At 35.1% G+C, this 21395-nt stretch overlaps 1 protein-coding gene across 1 annotated transcript in view; it reads left to right on the top strand.

Annotated features, from left to right (window-relative positions):
- Nucleotides 1-10227: 10227 nt before the first annotated feature.
- The window catches only part of LOC144439097 (diphthamide biosynthesis protein 3-like), a 19955-nt gene continuing 8787 nt past the window's right edge, over nucleotides 10228-21395 (top strand). Inside the window, exons 1-2 of the mRNA XM_078128360.1 lie at nucleotides 10228-10405; nucleotides 13663-13737. Coding sequence (XP_077984486.1) covers nucleotides 10298-10405; nucleotides 13663-13737 — 183 coding nt within the window. The 5' untranslated portion in view covers nucleotides 10228-10297. The remainder of the gene's footprint in view (nucleotides 10406-13662; nucleotides 13738-21395) is intronic.

Raw genomic sequence — 21395 nt, 5'->3', positions numbered from 1 at the left:
CATTCCTAAAAACTAAAAAGGTTACTTTGTACCATTGTGCAGGTGTTACAGTTATATAACCATTATAAACGTAAATGAAATTTAAAAAAAATCAAATATGAGTCAAAGTAGAAAATTTGAATAGAATACATACGGTGATATAAAAAATGTATAACAAGAGTCCTTCAAATCGTCAACACAGTGATATCACCAAATTCAATAGTTCTTTGTTTGTTTGTTTCGATTTGTTTTACCCTAGTTCTGTTTGTGCCCGTAAGTTAAAGTTCAATGCAAAGTAGGTCAAGTGATATTATTTGAATCTACCTACTAGTACTTAGCTACATGTCACACATTTATACATGTTTCTTTACTGTCTCCGCCATTATTTATATATGTATATTTAGATAGGCATACAAAACTTTAGTTAGGTTAAATCTGGTATTTGCTGAGTATTTAGAACATCATAAATTATCACCTATGCTGAGGGATCACAAATGCTGTCATCGTATATTTACACATACACTAAGTAACAACCCTTTAGTAAACTAACTAGGTCGAAAAAAAGGAAACCAGTGACATCTTAGCTCATATCAAACTAGAACAAAATACATATTTGCTTTATCTACTAAGAAAATCTAATAGGAAGGTGTTTTAAGGATATCTCCAATTTTAGGGGTGTTTGTTTCTTGAGACCTCGTGTTCACATAGTCTAATGCGAATCTTAGTAACGGTCAAGTCATGTTGCACCCGGTTTGATAAAATTCCTCCTTTGTCAATGCACCATAAATTTAAGCCCTGTCACAATTCCCATAAACGAACTGTCTGTCGAAATGCAAATCCGTAATACAGGTTGTCGGTGAAAAGAGCAAAGATTTAGCGAAATTAAACATCATGTTTATATTAATGATTGCTCTTGTTATCTCATTGTTTTGTGACAGTATTGGTGGTGATAGCGACACTGTTAATATTTGATTCGTCGACTTTAAAGTGAAACATGTCTACAGATTTTCAGATTTATTTTAGTTGTCAACTTGTTAAACCTTTTCTGTAGAAAATAAATATTATAGACTTGAAATTGGAAAACTGCAATTTAATAAGACTGTGGAAAGAAACCAAGGAGACCGATGGGTAAATATAACAATTATCCACAAGTGTCATATAAGAATGGCTTTATAAGAACTCCATACTATTCAAAATAGTGTCTTCTTCACAGACACTTGTTTCCTGAGATATGTATCAGAATGTTTCTATCAGAATACAATAAAATGTCGATAATATCTCTATCTCGTGGTGAGGGGACTTGTGCGATCACCTATATGTAGTCTTCTTCTATTAGTGTGTCTAAAGTTCAGACAATTATTTGTTTATATATGATAAATATTATTTCTTTCTTTCTTCTTCGTTAAAATGACCTTCAAAATGACTGTGCATAAGTTTTCATCTCAGTTAGCACATTTTAATCAAATCTTACTCGTTAGCTTTTAATTAATAGCTGAACTTGATGAAACGAACTTCCAAAATATCTTGAATTTGAGAATTTCGAGCAGAATTTAAGAGCTCAGAACCTACCCAATATACAAATGGACGCGTTTTGAGTACACAGCGATAATAATTCATATTTTTAAACAATTTGAGATAAGCACATTACAGATATGAATCATTAGAAACGTGGGTTTGTACACGATTGTCGTCGGGTTTGATTGCTTAACATACTTCGCGATATTTACAGAGGTTTTAACAGTACTGTGACACTTGTGTCAGACGAAATGTGAACGTTATTACGTGTCGCTGTGGTTTGTCTACTTCAGGGACTCAGTGAATTCGGTCTCATATATGTTTTACCGTTATTGCACATCTACTCATAGCCGGCCTACATTCGTGCGGGGTGTGGGGGTGAGGGTGGTGGGGTTGACTCTAGTTTTCTCAATAGAAGGTAGTCCCCACACGACTTGACAGTAGGCTACGCTACTCAAGTCCTACAGGCCTATTAACATTCGATGAAGTGTCCAAATGTCTGTCACTTTATATGATATTTGATCATTTGTGACGTGATCGGTGTAAAGTTTAATAAAGAGAACAATAATGCAATTAGTTACATATTTGAGGTAGATGGTGTGATCAAGGCGACACCGAAGTCTTATATTGTTGGTGTGTCTAGCCAGAACGAGTGAAGTGTGCCAATTACTGGTGGACTAAAGTTCATTATTCCGCCTCATTGCTATTGCTAATGACACCGTTGTCTTGTTATTGTTTCTGTTTAATCAACGTTATGTTTGTTTCGCTGTGTAGTTTCAACACGTGGCCTCCTCATATACTATGACTGTCACTGTGTTCATGTATGTAGGACACATATCAAAAGGACATGATTACAGTGGTCCATACACGTCTAACATATCTAATATATATCATTACCTTAAATGTACAACATCCTTGTCTCACAATAAAGTATCGATAGGCTTGCCAAACCACCTGAGGAAAATTCGTTTTGATGTGTTTGTAGTTAGTCGATCGTTGTCAAGGTAAACACTACTTCAAGTTGAAATTATCTTACTAAGTTCCTACTTCATGATCAAACTCTATTAGTTTTGGTTCAAAAACATTGTTATTTGTGAAATTAAGACGTGTATGTTTTTTTTTTAAATCTAAGACTTACAGACAGGTTCAAAGTCAACGGTGTCAGTAATCCATACATTGGACAAGTGCGATCGGGCTACTTTCAACTTTATAAAAATTGTAAATTTACTATCTGGGAATTTTGTCATAAATACTTTCCCAGGTAAATCAAACAAACTTGATAGTTGGATTTTGAATGTGATGCACCATATGGTTGACATAAACGTACTTCGTGATGCTATGGGAAAAACAATGTTAACATAGTAGAGTATCGTAGACTCGGGGAATTTGAGCTATTTTGTTGTTTTCTAGTCTTAACATTGGATATAAGGTCTTGATTCCTCTGAAGGGGCTAATAAATTGACCTAATCAAACGATATGTCGGAGTTCATAAAAGGTAATATGCCAAATCCTATAGGCATTACAGGGACGGTATGTACACACGCACAGTGTGGTATGTTCAACGGGTAGTAGAGACGGTTACCGTACGCGTGTGGTCCACCGGTACAGGTAAAGTATACACACGTTCCAATGACTACAAGACGGGGTTTTAATAAATGAAAAATACAAATAAACGCGACTTACCCAAACAAGGCAAAGTGGGTGAACGGCTATATTCCGATAAAGAGTTTCAGCAGAGCTCGGAAAGGGTGGTTCCTAGCAAAAGGAGCAGAGGTGGAAAGATATGATTATCACGTCAGAACGGTGAAACAGTCAACAAGGTATAAAAGTCATGGAACTTGGTGCACGGAACTCAGGGCCACTGTTAGCGTATTGTCGAGTATAGCGCTTCGCTAATACCCAGTATGGACGCTGGTATAGATATAGATGCATGAAAATCTGGATGTGAACTTGTGACGCTATCAACTTTTCGTTTACAGGTGACGTAACGAAGACCCAGAAAATATATAGACACAGTTGCCTGATAACGAGAACTGTCAATCACTACTTCTAATTTGCATATCATAAGGGCCGACCATTTAATTCCCTGGGCGTGTCTTGTGAATATATTGTACACCTGAAACACCTCTATCATTGACTATAGAAAGTGGTTTAGGATATAATCACACAGCTTCTGCAAGTGCCAAGTTGCCTTCACATATAATCTCAGTGATCAGAGATATAATCAATAACGACCATAGCCCCTCCACTATGCCTAGACCAATTTTGATGGCGGGTCTATTGGACTCGACCAAGGAAATTAGGAAAACTGTTAGTCTGGTTGGGCACTGGCAGAGAACGATATTGTCAAGCCACAGATAACCAAGTCTCAAAACAGTTTACATATGTCATTTATATTGTTGATTTTATTTTAAACAAAAACACTTTCAAAGTCTTTGATTAGTACTCTTGTTACCTCGAGAAATATCACGACATATGAAATATCACAAATATTATGGGAAATACTAAGAATCGAATATTTTTTAACTATCCCAGGAAATGTAGTTTTTGATATTTGTACCGGAATATTACAAAAGAATTGTGTAATGGGAACTTAACCTATGAGCTTTCTCTTCTGATTTTTCTTTCTTTAAAAAGATATGTTCAAGCAATTAGCGCTTTCATTAAATATAGTCTGTACACTTTGATGTTCTCCAAGGTTAAAGTAACTTCCAGAGTGAAACCGTCCACGATAATCTTAGTATTTATAGGTTAACAATGTAACCGTACCCAGTACACATACAATTCTAGTCAGTCCACATTCCTGATATATTGGCATGAAATGATCTGCCTACAAAACGGGATCTGTTTCTTTTATATCTATATTTTTATAACATACAGTGACACAAATTAGGAAGTTTATTTTAAGCGTCACTAAATGCTATATTCTATGTCTTTGTTCCGGATATCGATTTCTCGTTAAGTTTCAATGGTATGCCGACGTAACAAGGAAACATTTCATAGTTGGTAAGAAAGGCACTGATAATAGAACGTTTAACAAGAAGTGTAACTAGTTGTAACTAGTTGTAACTGGCTGTAACTGGCTGTAACTAGTTGTAACTAGCTGTAACTGGCTGTAACTGGCTGTAACTAGTTGTAACTAGCTGTAACTGGCTGTAACTAGTTGTAACTAGTTGTAACTAGCTGTAACTGGCTGTAACTAGTTGTAACTAGCTGTAACTAGCTGTAACTGGCTGTAACTAGTTGTAACTAGTTGTAACTAGCTGTAACTGGCTGTAACTAGAGTATTATTTTTTTCGATCAGATAACCAACAATATACTCTCACCCAGCTGTTTTGTTATCTCTCACTCAGGATATTATTTCATCACACAAAAGAACACAGTTGTGTTTATATTTTGAAATAAAACATTTGGTTCAAATAATGACTAAAAAAGTCAGGAGAGTAAAGTAAGCTTAAGTCGTTGTCTTATGTTTTCTACACAATTTTATATAATAAAGACATTGGATAGATGCAACTCATCCTTAAACTTCTTGCTAAGGTGTTCATGTAATGTCTGATTTAACATGTTATACCAGAGAGAGGAGAGAGTCTGCAATATTCATTTCATAGGACTTCAGGTAGATGAAATTATTTGAGAGAATCTTCATCTCGAACTTGTTTAACAACTGTGTGATTATAAATTTTTTAGCTCCTTGTAATAATGTATACAATACCAAATGCTGGATTAACGGACTGTGGTTATAGGATTGGGGGCTTATTTATCACATATGATATTAATACAAGAATCTCGACAAAGGACAGGGTGAAATAAATTAAGAAATATTTCAACGTATTTTCGGTTTTCTAAGCTTATTCTTTAGACGCTGACACGGATAGAAACCCATAACGCAATAGACTCTTCTTTGACTTGTGAGATATTTAGTATTTTGGGGGTTTTTTTATGCCAAAATATGAACCCGGAGACATCGTTCGATCTCTGTTGGTATGCAGGCAAATAAAATGTAAATCACATGTATTGTGTTTTGTACTTTGAATTGGATTGTAGAGAGGACATTCCATCACTATAACAAGTCAAATCGATAGCAAAACGCGAGATGGGTGTTGCAAAGGTATGAAGGGGTCCTCCAAGTCTGTGTTTTTGAACATAATGCAATGCAAATGCAAGTATTCATTTATATTTATATAATTTTGCCAGCAATCTTTTATTTTTTGTCTTTAAAGGTGCTGGCTAAAATATTCTTTTAAAAATACTTAACTTCACCATGAACAAAACCACATTTCCAACCAAGTCGTGCTTAATTGAAAGTAAATGTTCAATCGATTTCTCTAAATACACAGGATATGAAACCATAATGAATCTAATTACAGTGTTCTAGTAACATACAGAGAAACTGAACACAGTCATAACGATGCTTACAGTACTATATGGGAGAAAAACAATCATTTGGACATGAGTGATTTTTGAATTTTTTCAAAAAGATCTCCTAGCTTTTGGCAGGTACGACAAATATATACCATTACATATATCAAACCATAAAGATCAATATATTACTGTCATAAAAACTTATCCTTGACAAAATAGTGGACATTGGAGAAAGATCACTAGGAAACACTGAAGAGGGCAAACAAACAATCAAACGTATTTTTATGCAAATATAATATTTACCAGGTATTTATTACCAACATATGCTAGATTAGAAAATGGCTGAAGTAAAAATATTTATGTTACTCTTCGACTATTTGTCCATACCTTTAAACTCTTAGCATGTGTTATAAATAGTTCTGTCCACCATGAGTTTCTATTTTCTATTGCAAATACTAGCTTGCCCTTTAATCTCTGTGACCCCGGGGACGGTACTCACCAAAGATTTTATTGTACGAGAGTATCGATGTGGGGACTTTGATTGTATCGGCATGCAGTAAGGCTTGGCTCGCACGCATCGTTTCGTTATCAGACAGGGGGTCCATGTTTTGGTTTAGTGTAAATCTTTACGTAGAGGAGGGGAATACCGGGGAAATACTCCTTTTCAGCATAGGATATTCATCTTGAATTAGTTAGGAAAATTTGAAATGCATAGAAGCTCGTCTGTATCAGTTACATAGCCATAATAACCTACATGTGTGCATCATACACTCCTACCCTTGCTTCTATATTTGATGGATCATGCCAAAGCACCCCAATACACTTCTATCAATGATTTATTGGTGTCGCGCGGCTTGGACACGACCTGGTTTAACATTTATGCGGATAACGCTGATAACAAAGTGATAACTTATATTTTTTATGCATCACACTGTTTACAATTATTGAAAAGTAAAGCAGACGATATTTTTACATATCTGATAAAGACATGAAAATTCCAGTGAAATCTGATCACGTGCAATATCTGTCCGTCAAAATTCACCTGACCTCCACAAAGCTACACACATTCTCATCCACCGTTTTAACCGAAATATCCGATTGACAGATAAGAACTCACCAACCTAACGACAAAACGATGTTTGGAGAGCTGCGAAATTGTGAAAAAAAACAGTAAAAATTGAAAATACCTCGTCTCTGCCAGGCTTGCTTGCATCACGTTTCGCTGTACAAACACTGGACATATTGACGTAGTGTATACAGATATTTATAATATTTCGTCAGAGGATCAAAATGTCTCGACATGTGCTTTACAACAGCATGGACCAAGAATTATGCCGACCCCTTCTGTATACTAAAACGTGTGAATTAATGTTTACCCACGATAGAATCAATAAAACCCGCTGTGTGCATATTTCACTATGACAGAGGCTCACTTGGACTCAAACACTTTTTATCAACTTGTGTAGGCTCTGTCAACGAAATTTTGGCTGTTTTTAATAAAAACGTCACGGCTTTGTCAATATTTGGATAGATCTGCAAGTATGGAAATATTATCACGAAAATGAGCCAACAATACAAATTCTTAGATAACTATTTACTTTAAGATAATGAAGTTATCTGAGACAATTTGTAGAAAGTTTGATATTTCACACAGGGCGGATTTCGCAGTGCACATAACCTTATAGAACTCAAGTAACTCTATCATGAATTTAAAGGAAAAATTGCACAAATTCATTTTTAAAATTAACTTTGGGGACACGGCACATCTAAAACCAGAGTTTAGCAATTGGAAATTAAACATCACAAATTATTGCGTGCCGATTTCGCACCAATTGATAAAACTGTTTGGCATTTAATATGAATTATAATGTGATTAATAACATCTCCCTAAGATTGTCACCGCATATCATGCACCATATATTGTAACGAACAACAGCTTACAAGACACACGATAATGCCAAAGGCAAATATCGTCATGGACAGGGAAAACTTCTCAGTCGTGCACGTGGTCTAGTTGAATACAGTAACGTAGTCATGGCATCGGTAACACTTCTAAGTTAAATATTTGGCTATAGCTTGAACTTACATTCCCCGTGGTCAAAATATTGTGTATCCCTGGCTGATCTGGAGGTAATCGCTTGAGTAGATACATCAAATACGGAGTGCAAGTCCTTGACAAGTTTATCGATGTATCACTTCTCCATCCACAATGGATGGAGAATGTCGTCTGTTATATGAAACCGACTTTTCTTCCTCGTTCCGAGGACATCCACATTTAGGGTTCAACCATTCCACCCGTCGGGGTTGGTAGGTCTAATAGCAACTCGTCAAAAAATGCACCATTTTATATTCGAAAACTACGTGCGGCCGTGGAACTCACAAATACGCTATTTTGTTTTGTTTTACATTTACAATCAAAATTTTGTATATAATTTCTGAATCGATCATTGATATTAGTCATACCAACTGGTCAAGAAACCAAATTTCTGTAACAAGAGATTGCAGGAATTAAAATCACCTTTCATCACCGGCAAATGGTGAATGTTGAAGAATTTATGAACATAATAGTAAAATCACATATTGTTTATTTAAATAAAATGTTAAAAGTTAAAATTATAAATGTTTCGGCAACTCGTAAATAGTCACGTGTATTTACAAACAGGCGTGTGTGTTTATGTTTAGTAATTTTTTTCTTGATACCTGAATCTCTGTTTCATATTTATTTGGGGTTTGTTTTCTTGATTTCAGGGTCAATCCTGCCACGGTTGGTCTGTTCATTGCTAGTTTACGGTGTGTATCACAGAGTTAACCAGGCATAACTCCGTGCCAAACATCCAGTAGACCCCACCCACAATACAGTATATAGCAAATTATCCAAGCTGAATTGAAGAAAATAGTTTGACTGGTAGTAAACCCTGTACACACAATAAGACACTTCATAAAGACGAAGGTCGACATCTTTATCACATGGTTATCACTGTTATCTTGTCTTGTCTTGTCCTTGAGCAACACCAGGAAACTATCAATCAAAGTGACTGCAATGAATATTTATCACGATCTATCATGTTTAGAGAGTTTTGGAGAGAGATCATCCTTGGATCCTCAGATAGAGAGTAAAAGACACTGCAAAGTCAAACCCTTCTTTGATAGATTTGGAATATAAAATTGACAGTGAGGCCTACGATAAAGCCCTTGACCACATACCAAACAGTTGTTATCGTGTTGTCTATCAATGGACAATACATTGACATTTACAATCCTTTCAGGTAAACTTTCAGCTCCATCGAATTCAATCAATTCTCGGACAATGTTTGATGGATTGTTTTCTGGTTTTCGTAGATCAAGTTCAGTGTAAGGAATTCACATACACAATATTGAACCAAAAAAAGTAGTGAATAGGAATCTCTTGGGTTCATTGTTATTGAATATAATGGCACACTGTATTTTCACGGGATTCTGATGATGATGATGATGATGACGACGACGACTACGAAGACGACGACGACGACAACAACAACAACAACAACAACAACAACAACAACAACAACAACAACAGCAGCAGCAGCAACAGCAGCAGCAGCAGCAGCAACAACAACAACAACAACAACAACAACAGACATATTTATTTGGTGAAGATAATCCAAGACTCGGAGGTTTCTAGATGGAAAATGTATAGTAAGCTTACAGTATATTGACGGGTGCATGTATTCCAAAACCAGAACCTTAGCAACCACAACTTTGCTCATAGCAACTGTTTAAAGCGGGTGTTTTGACCCTGGCAAAGGAGTCTAATTTATAATAATTTTGTGTAGGTCAGAAACATGATGAACGCACCAATATTAATTACTGATTAACTTCTGTATTTTTACGCCGAGAAAGGGTCATAGGATAAAGTTTAACAAATCAAAGGTTTGGTAGGTAGTTCAGAAGTTTCTCTGAAAAAATAAGTTTATGTTGAATCAACCAGGACTACATCATTGCAATTACATGAATGTTTAAATTATTTTTTCCCAAATTTTGAAATAATCATTGGAATCATGTGAAACCATGGCAGTCGTCGTAATTTGAAACTGTTACTGCCAGTGCTATACGATAAGGCTTATCCCAGGGCTTTACGAAAACATCGAATTCTATAATCGCACAATCATTCGGGTTATAACAATGTTGCGACTGAATTAACTTTCCTACATTACAAGTTGCTTTGGAAACTTTCACAACTTTTCGCATGATTATTTTGAATATAGACCGTCCACCAACTGTGGGGTCTATGATTTTGAACTAGGATGATACAGATGGAAGTGCAACTACATCCGGGTCAGGTCATAGTGGTGGGGAGAATCCCTCTGACGCAATTTCCGGGATTTCCCTGCCATGCTTCCGCCACAGGTGAAGAGGAAAGTGTGTATTTCAAGAGACTTTGTCAATGACTTAGACCAATATGTCCGTATATCACGATGAAATTGAGATTGAAGACATGGAGTACGATGAGGAAACAGAGACATACTATTATCCCTGCCCATGTGGCGATAGATTTGAAATAACTCTGGTAAGTGAGTGAGTCGCCATTGCTGTAACGTTTACGACTGCTGGAGTGGAATGGAGACTGAAGTGCTAGTGAAGTGGGCATATTCACGTGTTAATGTGTTAATAGGCCTGACATTCCCTCGCCTTGATCAGTCGTTATATAAAAGGAGTTTACATAAGCGCTTAGCCGGACTTTAGTAATAAAATATATCGGAATGTTGTCAGATAGCCCAAGTCGATTCTTTCCACACACTGTGGTCATTCCATTTGAAAGGACCGTGCCATCATGGCGACGACGTTGCGTAACTCCATGTTGAACCCTGACCCCATCATGAAGTAGTAGTAGTACACCATATGTATGTGTAAGATGACAGTAACAACCGATAATTGAATGAATGCTATGGTTACTAATCGTCTGGAATTTATAATTGGTTTATAACATACGAATTATATATCAGCATATAATTAAAACTTTTGAAACACTACACTGTACACACTATTGATAATTATTGAAAACAAAACTGAAGATTTAGTCCACACCTGTGGACTTCTTTACAGCTGTGGACTTGCTCACATGTGTTTAATAGTCTAGTTCCTGACGACCTTATTCCGATTTTACACTAAGTTGTCCTCATACATTACTAATGTATTACTAATGTATGAAGACAACTTAGTGTAAAATCAGAATACGGTCGTCAGGACTAGCCTAACACAGGTGTGGACAAAAGTGTCAAATGTGTTGTCAGTGTGTATTTTAGTTCTATGTTGTCTTACATATGCTTGAGCTGCAAAACGGACAACAGTAAGTCATGCAAACAGATTAACTCAATATTGCTCATGTGCACAACCTTGTACACATTTAAGCAGCTGTCATACGTTTTGTACATTTTGCAGCTCAAGCGAACATAAGACAAGAAATGACAGAATAGACAAGATGTAGGTTGAATTTAGTGATCCAAAGTTGACTTCTGTACTTTTTATATCATTAGCATGGGTATCAATGGTTTTTATTCCCAAAATCCGTGCGATTGAAATTTATTCGCACTCTCACTGTTTGAGATAGCAGAGGGGAAACGACATGTTGAAACCCCACAGCAAATACATCCAGAGCTATAGAATGTCATACTTTGTTTACATTCACCAAAACAGTATTATTAGTAGTAAAAATATTAATTGCAAAATAATTACATTTTAAACGTCCTGTGTTTACATATTTGCAACTATACAGGTAAGATATTCATGCTTTCTGAACAATATCAGGAAAACAAATATTTGCTACAGGATATTTGTGAAACTTTGCAGTCTTTTTTCAAACTCAAACATCACGTTTTAAAAAGTTAGTCATCCATGAATTTGATGACTTAGCTGAGATATAAATTGCATTACCAGTATATTTATAAATGGGTCTATGGTAGATAACCACTCCCAGTCATAAAATGTATGCCTGCATTTAGAAAATTTGTTAAAATATCATTATTTTCAAACAAACGCAGCAACTTGGTGACCTATATTTTGTAGTTTGTGTCAACGAATTCATGAAAATATGGTAAAAATTAGTGTTAGATATTTCTTAATATTTGTGTATAATGCACATTTTTATTAATAAATCATACTTTGCAAAGTGTTCTGAATCTTTTCAATTTATTAGAGTATGTTACATGTCTTTGCATATGGTTGGTATTAATGGAAATGATAGTGGACCCTTGCTAAAGTCACAGGTCTTTGGCTCAGAGAGATAAAGTATGAATTCCAACCTACTCATTGATATCATTAGAATAAATGAATAGTAAAGATCCTCAATTTGTGCATTAGATTCGCAATCTGATGGTTTTTGATTTAGCCTAGTAGTAGGGATTTCAGGTGATTTTTAGTTCTGTATCCCAGACCAGTAAACATTGTGTCATTAGATATAGTATGGGTCTCAAAAGTGATTTGTAACACATGTTTTACGTAAATAGATAGTGGCAATAATGTTAGTCACAGCTATCAGAATATGGAAAAGAAGATAACAATTGCAAAAATTGGAGCCTGCCAGAATGTAAAGCCAGGCGCACACTAGAGGAATCAGCTGAGCAAAATTTCACTCGTGACAATTACCTTGTGAGGATTCCTCTCGTGTATGGGCAACTTTTAATGAGAATTTGGTAATTTGTGGCCATGAGCCAAATATCTGGCATATTTGATATTTTTGACCTCGCATGAATTTTTCCTCTTGTTTGTGCCTGAATGTGATTGACTCAAAAGAAAAATGTTTGTGTCATTTCTAACCACAACAAAATCGATTGTCTAGTGGTAAGCAAGATTGTAAATACTAGATTTTAGTTGGATAACCTTCCTTTGTTAAATATTGATGAGTGAGATAGAGAAAGTTCAAATTACTTGGTATAAATAATCTTAGAACGTCATAACAGAGGTTTGCATAGTTGTTGTTGTGTGTTGCGGACATTCTAGTATTTACAGGTTGTGAATGTATAAAATCAACACTAGAACACCCTAGGTTAACTCACACAACCTAAAAATGGTTGTTATAGCAACATGTTCAAGAGAAGTCTTACATCTCTAATTATGTAAAAAGCAGCACAAAACTTTTTTGATAAAAATGCAGAAACAAATTTGGGTCAATGACACATGAAGTCTTGAATAAAACTAGTGATATGATATCAATATTAGAAGAAGTGGATAGTCATACAGGCAGTTGTTCCACTTTCTTTTAAAATTGAATAAAAATATTTTATTTTTAAAGTAGAATATTTATTAAATCTTTCAAAAATAGTTTCTTTATTCTGCCATTGTTTGTATTGAGAAGACCTTGATACCCTGTCTGTTATTCCAAAAATAGTGCAGAAATGTTAAATCCTCTTCCAGGTTACTGAACCAAAATTTAGCAACAGTATTTAACAGCAAAAGATTTTTTTTTCGACAGTATAGAAGATAGATTCAATTTTGAAAATAATACAATGACCACTTTGTTTATGTAGACTGGATCCAGAGATATAGAATATACTGTCTCTCTCTCTCTCTATTTCTCTGTCTGTCTGTCTGTCTGTCTGTCTGTCTGTCTGTCTTTCTGTCTGTCTGTCTGTCTGTCTGTCTGTCTGTCTGTCTGTCTGTTTCTCTGTCTGTCTGTCTAATTGTAGGTTTTTTCATAAGTGTGTCTGTCCAACTGTCAAGTGTATGTTTCACACACTTTCATCGATGTATATGAGTGTGTTGTTCTGTCCTCTCAACATTGTCAACAGTGTTAATGCAGTAATATTTTTGTTTCTGTTTTGTGTACAGGAAGATTTACAAAGTGGTGAAGAAGTGGCCACCTGTCCAAGTTGTTCACTTGTTATAAAAGTTATTTACGATGTAGTAAGTATACATTTATCACACAGTGTTAACATGGTGCTGATGTCCACCCTTGTGCCTGCCTATGTTACCATTTAGTTCAAAAGAAACACGTCGATTTCTTGTACTGAGAATTTGAAGGTTGGACTTGAGTAGCAGAGTAGTGATAGCTGTCCTCAATCCAGTGACAACATAGAAACAGTCTCAAACACTAGAACCTGTCAATCTGTGTTTCCAAACAAAAAAAGTTTTCAGTCACATTTACAACTTTGAATTGTAAAGAATGATAAATATTAGATCTCCAAAAAGGATTTCTTATATAAGGTCATCATTAGACTGTTTATTGTTAACTAGCCAGGGACTGTTTATTGTTAAGTCAGCCGGGGACTAAATTACAGGGCTCACCTTAGTCAATGGATTTATTGATGTGTAACAAGTCCTCTGCATGATAACAATACTAGGGATAATACTCACAAGAAAGGGGATATTCCATTCCTTTACTCCCCTCCCGATCAAAGCAAATGAGAGAGTAAAAGATGAAACTGTTGGCTATTTTACAAGACAACATCTGCATTGTTTACTCACTATGTCCTCTCCTAGCTAATCAAAGACAGAACAGATTGTTAAACAATATAGAACAATTGATGGCACTGGTCACCTTTGTTTGGGTGTCGCTTGCACCTACCCCATATTTCATGTGATGGCATCGAGCCAGCTATAGTGGATGAGTCATCCACTGGTAATGTGAACCTGGGGAGTACTTCTATATGTGTGTCAATACATTTAAAGGGATATGCAGTGTAACTTATAAAGGTCTATTTCATTATGAGAGTAGACAAAATACTCGCATCAAATCAAATCCTTTAAGAGAATTAGGGATGTTAAAAAAAGGCGGGGAATGTTTTGGACACAATTTGACATTGCAAAGAAGTCACACAATAGCGTGTGATACTTTAATTAGTCACCATTTTGTGAACAAATACAGGTATTTATTTACATTATGTAGTGGCCATGTTGTAAAAAAGTTATATTGGTTGGGTTTGTCCATTCTCACAAACCAAAGCTGTTATTTCTTCTGTGGCACTGCGAAATAATTAAAATAACTGCCTCTTGGCAGAATGACTAAATAACTGCCTCTTGGCAGCACGCTGCGTCTTGGATGGTGTCATAAAAAAGGCTGTGGTTTATGACAATGATGGGTTTGTCCTACAGAAACAGTCATTTACATAAATAGTGGACATGACACAGATCATAATTTTGGAAAGACACTTGATTTGGTTAAAAATTTCAGTGTAGTTGAGATACAGGTAGCCCTTCCCACCAAATACATCATGCAGAACATACATGTAGTATGCCATGAGACAGTGTATGCCATGAGACAGTGTACACTATGAGACATACATATATCATCCGGGTCCCATAAGATCTACTACGGATATATGCATAACTTTTACAATTTTTGTGTGAAAGTCTCATCTCATTAAACAAAGACTACCAGTACTTCGTCTACATGTCTTCATTTTGATCACAGATGAAATATATCACAATTTCACAAGAAATCACACTTTGATGTATTTTATTAGTATTCAAGGGAAACCTTATTGGAGTATTTACTCAATCATACACAGTAAAAATTACTAACTTTTTCAACCACTGAAAAGCTGTTGTGTAGTATTCTAGGAAATATACTTAATGGCCCATGATTCATTCCCTGGTTCTCAGATTAGCATCACCTTATCAATGGAGCTGTAAAAAGTAGATACATAATTCTTTTCAGGGTCAACTTTGTTAATAGCTCTACCAGACACCTGTTTTTTTTCACACCAAATTTGAATCCTAACTCAACATTTAGTTTTTATATTTTTTATACTTTTTATGTATTTTAAGCGGCTCTGATCACTGTCTCAGAAGATTTTAGTTGCTATATAAATTAGATTGTTATTATTATTATTTAACATCAGATATGGAGATCAATTTCTAAAAAGATGGAGGTCAGTTTCCACAGATTTGGACTCATCCATTGTATCTATTCAAAGGCGTAATATTTCAGGCCTTCTGGTAACTGCCAACATTTGTTGAATCATATTAAGGGATACAAAAAACCTGAAAAGGGTTCTGATATAATATATTATAACAGACTATTGATAATTTTGTCCAATGTTTGTCAATGACGCATGGTTACCGTGGAATCTTTGTGGATCCCTAGTGAGCCATAAAAAACTCTGGTGTTAATCCCTTTATATCATTAATGTTATCTGGTCACTATAAGTGATGAGACATTTGTACATCTCTCTACATACATTATCTGTATCTGTCTATCATTAGTATAACCTAACCAAGACCAGACTAGATGTAAAGTGATTAGGTCATCTTTACAATGGAACACAGTGGCCATTTTGAATCACTCTGAGGACAGAAAAAGGACGATAAAGGCAGATGGGGGAATACTAGATAATCGCAATATTTCTAAAATTTGAAAGAAAGAAAAAGTTTTAACTGGAGCAATTTTCATTGCAACTTTCAAATGTATCAAAATGGCACCCCCCCCCCAAAAAAAAAACAAACAAACAAACAAACAAAACAAAATAAAATAAAATAAACAACAAACTTATAGTGAACTAATTAAGATATTTAATTTTGTCATTCTTTATGTCATGACAAATGATGTGTGTATTAAGATAGAGGGAGTTCACAATGTTATGTACAACATTGACATACACAAAGAGATGTTTATAGTACTGTTTATGTTACATCAATTGACCTATAGTTAGTGACCAAGGTGAGGGCAAAAGAATGTTGCATGGCCCAAGGAGTGGTTGTCTATAGTGTCTTGTTCGTTTTATCAAAAACTCAAAATATAACACGATGCAGAAATACAGTGAATATATAACATTTCTAAACAACAGCATAGCTGTGTAATATTGTGTATATTGATTGTTTTTGTACTGTATTTCTTTGAGACAATGTGTTAAATGGTCTCATTTTTGAAGTCATTGAGGTGTCAAGCCTCGAGGTTAGATGTACCATGCAAATGAGTATTGCTAGGTTTTGGCAATTGTTTGCCATAGCATGTAGGCAAGTCTTTGTGCCGTTAGTGATTTACATTACGGTTTAAAGTCATGGTACTAAAGGCAGTTAACAACTAGAAAAAAACAACTATGTATTCAAATATTACTTTAGGAATTTTGAAGAGAAAACATTCATTTTGTGTATTTAAAAACAATTTAATTGATTTCAAACTGATTTCCATATTTATAAACATACTTTTTTTTCTTTGACGGTTTGTTCACTTGCACTTTATATAGTCTAAAAGTCTGGCATGAATTACACACAGACACACAAGTAACTTTGATTGTTTATAGTTTTTGAGCATTTCACAAGAGAAAACTTGTGCACTGCACTAGAATTGGACAGAAAAGACATTTGCTTAAAAGCAGAAACGACTGAATATTAGCGATGGAAAGTTTAGTGGAATATAGCTTGATAGTAGATTTGAGTTTTGTCAACATCATATCAAAACATGGGTGTGACTAAAAGTGTTTCAGATCGGCCATTACCAACGGTATGATACTGTATCAAGGCTGATTTCTGACTCACACTTCAAATAAATTTAGACAAAAAATGGGTGTCAAACACTACAAAAAAGAAATATTTCATACCTGTATGAAAATCAAAGGTACAAATTGATGAATGTAAAGCAAAACAAAACAGAAGCATGTACAAGGTCAAAACACAAACCTCCATTCTTCAGTCTCGAAGTGAAACTATGAAAACAATGATTTGGTTGACTTCAAAGCATACCACATTTCAGCAGGATGTGATGTTGCATGTCCATCTAGTCTTTTCTACTCATTTTGTCTGCATGTTGAAGCCTCAGAAACTGACAATCCTTTCTCCCAAAGTTTTTTAATCCCCTTTGGAGTTTACCAAGTGATGTAACCTTATGTCATATTATAGCTTCAGGATAGTCCTTTGGAGCATTTCACAATAAATATGTAAATTAGCAGCAGTGCAAGTGCCAGCATGTATTTGTCAAAAATGCCAACTAACTTTTTTTTTCTATAGGGATTTAGATATTTTAAATCAGATATGGTTAATCCTCAATTTGTGTTTATTTTAAATGCAAATTTTTTTTTTAAATGTAAATAATGTTTGATCTTTTATTTTGTTTTATTGTTCCAAAAAATGCTTTTGAATCGGACGATAAATGACATTTTTTTTGTAGAAAAGTAGTTTTTCATAACAATTTGCCACAACTATTACCACCTGATTCCCCTAGCTTTAGAAATTCTTGATTTTCATGAAAAGACATTGTGGCATCCCTAAATTTTTATGAGATATCTGATTTAGTAATATAAGTCCTATAACCCCCAACAAATAAGAAAAAGAAAGAAAAAAAATAACCTTTTTACTTTTAGAGAGTATTTAGCACAATATGTGTGTGCCATAACAAGTTTAACAGACAGAAGTATCACTCAAAGCTTTTAGTTAAGTTCATTCTGATTGGTTAAAAGAACAAAGGAAAAGAATTTATACCTTTATCATTAATGATTACAAAGGAATCATAATTGCCAATGCTTTCCAGTCATTGGCTTCATTTCAGTCTGTGACAGGAAACTTAATGAACATTTTACTGTAATATAGACCACATCAAAGAACAAAACAGACAATCTTGATGAAGTTAGTCAGAGAAAGTGTACAATCAATCTCATTCTATTTCCAAGAATGTATTTTTTTGTCATCTTTTGATATGTCTGCATTACACTGTAAACGTGTGTGTGGTTCCATTGACAAATCTTACAATGCCAGACTCTGAAATAGTCTGCATTACACTGTAAACGTATGTGTGGTTCCATTGACAAATCTTACGATGCCAGACTCTGAAATAGTCTGCATTACACTGTAAACGTATGTGTGGTTCCATTGACAATTCTTACAATGCCAGACTCTGAAATGGTCTACATTACACTGTAAACGTGTGTGTGGTTCCATTGACAATTCTTACAATGCCAGACTCTGAAATGGTCTACATTACACTGTAAACGTGTGTGTGGTTCCATTGACAAATCTTACAATGCCAGACTTTGAAATGGTCTGCATTACACTGTAAACGTGTGTGGTTCCATTGACAAATCTTACGATGCCAGACTCTGAAATAGTCTGCATTACACTGTAAGCGTGTGTGTGGTTCCATTGACAAATCTTACAATGCCAGACTTTGATATAGTCTGCATTACACTGTAAACGTGTGTGTGGTTCCATTGACAAATCTTATAATACCAGACTTTGAAATGGTCTACATTACACTGTAAGCGTGTGTGTGGTTCCATTGACAAATCTTACAATGCCAGACTTTGATATAGTCTGCATTACACTGTAAACGTGTGTGTGGTTCCATTGACAAATCTTACAATGCCAGACTTTGAAATAGTCTGCATTACACTGTAAACGTGTGTGTGGTTCCATTGACAAATCTTATGATGCCAGACTCTGAAATAGTCTGCATTACACTGTAAACATGTGTGTGGTTCCATTGACAAATCTTACAATGCCAGACTTTGAAATAGTCTGCATTACACTGTAAACGTGTGTGTGGTTCCATTGACAAATCTTATGATGCCAGACTCTGAAATAGTCTGCATTACACTGTAAACGTGTGTGTGGTTCCATTGACAAATCTTATAATGCCAGACTTTGAAATAGTCTCCATTACACTGTAAACGTGTGTGTGGTTCCATTGACAAATCTTACGATGCCAGACTCTGAAATAGTCTGCATTACACTGTAAACGTGTGTGTGGTTCCATTGACAAATCTTACAATGCCAGACTTTGATATAGTCTGCATTACACTGTAAACGTGTGTGTGGTTCCATTGACAAATCTTATAATACCAGACTTTGAAATGGTCTACATTACACTGTAAACGTGTGTGTGGTTCCATTGACACATCTTATAATACCAGACTTTGAAATGGTCTACATTACACTGTAAATGTGTGTGTGGTTCCATTGACAAATCTTACAATGCCAGACTCTGAAATAGTCTGCATTACACTGTAAACGTGTGTGTGGTTCCATTGACAAATCTTATGATGCCAGACTCTGAAATAGTCTGCATTACACTGTAAACGTGTGTGTGGTTCCATTGACAAATCTTATAATGCCAGACTTTGAAATAGTCTGCATTACACTGTAAACGTGTGTGTGGTTCCATTGACAAATCTTATGATGCCTGACTCTGAAATAGTCTGCATTACACTGTAAACGTGTGTGTGGTTCCATTGACAAATCTTATGATGCCAGACTCTGAAATAGTCTGCATTACACTGTAAATGTGTGTGTGGTTCCATTGACAAATCTTATGATGCCAGACTCTGAAATAGTCTGCATTACACTGTAAACGTGTGTGTGGTTCCATTGGCAAATCTTACAATGCCAGACTTTGAAATGGTCTACATTACACTGTAAACGTGTGTGTGGTTCCATTGACAAATCTTACAATGCCAGACTTTGAAATGGTCTACATTACACTGTAAACGTGTGTGTGGTTCCATTGACAAATCTTACAATGCCAGACTTTGAAATAGTCTGCATTACACTGTAAACGTGTGTGTGGTTCCATTGACAAATCTTATTATGCTAGACTTTGAATATAACCAAGTCATTAAAGAAGTTTGAATACAGTATGTGACTTGGATTGTAGGAAAATTAGCCACCAATGGTATGCCAGTTTTACATTTAGTGTTAGTTCTGTTTCTCAGGACTTCCCTAAACATTGTAATTCTGAGTCAGAAAACTTATTTGCATATCATCAGATTTATTTTATTGAATAGTTTCTTGATATCATATCTCAGATCTCTTTCAGTTTCATATCAATTAAAACTCAATAAGTGTAATTTACATAAATCATAAATGATAGATTGTGACCTAGTTTAAAGTTCTCTATTTACACAAATAACGATGTGTAAAATATTAGCTAACATGTCTGTCAGCCATATTGCAAAAAGTCAAGGATTCAGTCTCAGATATTACATTCTCACAAACCGCAGCTGTATTTCTTCCACTACATTTCGAAATAACGCAGTTGTTACAGCACGTTTCGACGGTGCCGTAAAAGAGGCCATGGTTTGCGACGATCCAGATATTAGTGGTTGTCTTATCAGCAGAGCTTTTAAAGAATTACATACATGTAGGATCACATAGTTCAAAACCATTTTTGCTAAATAACCGATTTTCTGAAATAAAAGTTCCGATCTAAAACCTGACAATAAGGATAGCAATAAAGACTCAGAATTTTCCACCATGAAAGTGAAATTTAAATAGATGCCCACTCACTGAATAGTTTACCCATGGTCCGATTGTTCTCAAAATATAGTTTCTGTTTTGAGTCATTTCATGCCTATCAGTTGTCAAATTTGAAAAAAAACATAAATTGTTGATTGAAGTAGCTGCCACTAGAAGTAGTTAAATTCTAACTAACTGTGGAATTAGTTAATCTGATGATGATCATCGACCATAAAGACAGATGAAAACTCAATGCCAGCAAATCTTTGAACTATTTGTGTATTATAACCTGTCATTTAAATCTACCAAGCTGATGGATATTTTTGGTAAGTCAAATTCTAGTCATGTACAAAAGTAGATAGATCGATCAAGTGAAGGACATTTCATTAATAATGTTT

The sequence above is a fragment of the Glandiceps talaboti genome, chromosome 8, assembly GCF_964340395.1.
Source record: "Glandiceps talaboti chromosome 8, keGlaTala1.1, whole genome shotgun sequence".
Lineage (NCBI taxonomy): Eukaryota > Metazoa > Hemichordata > Enteropneusta > Spengelidae > Glandiceps > Glandiceps talaboti.
Note: the sequence above shows the minus strand (reverse complement) of the source record. Positions and strands in the feature narration are given on the sequence as shown.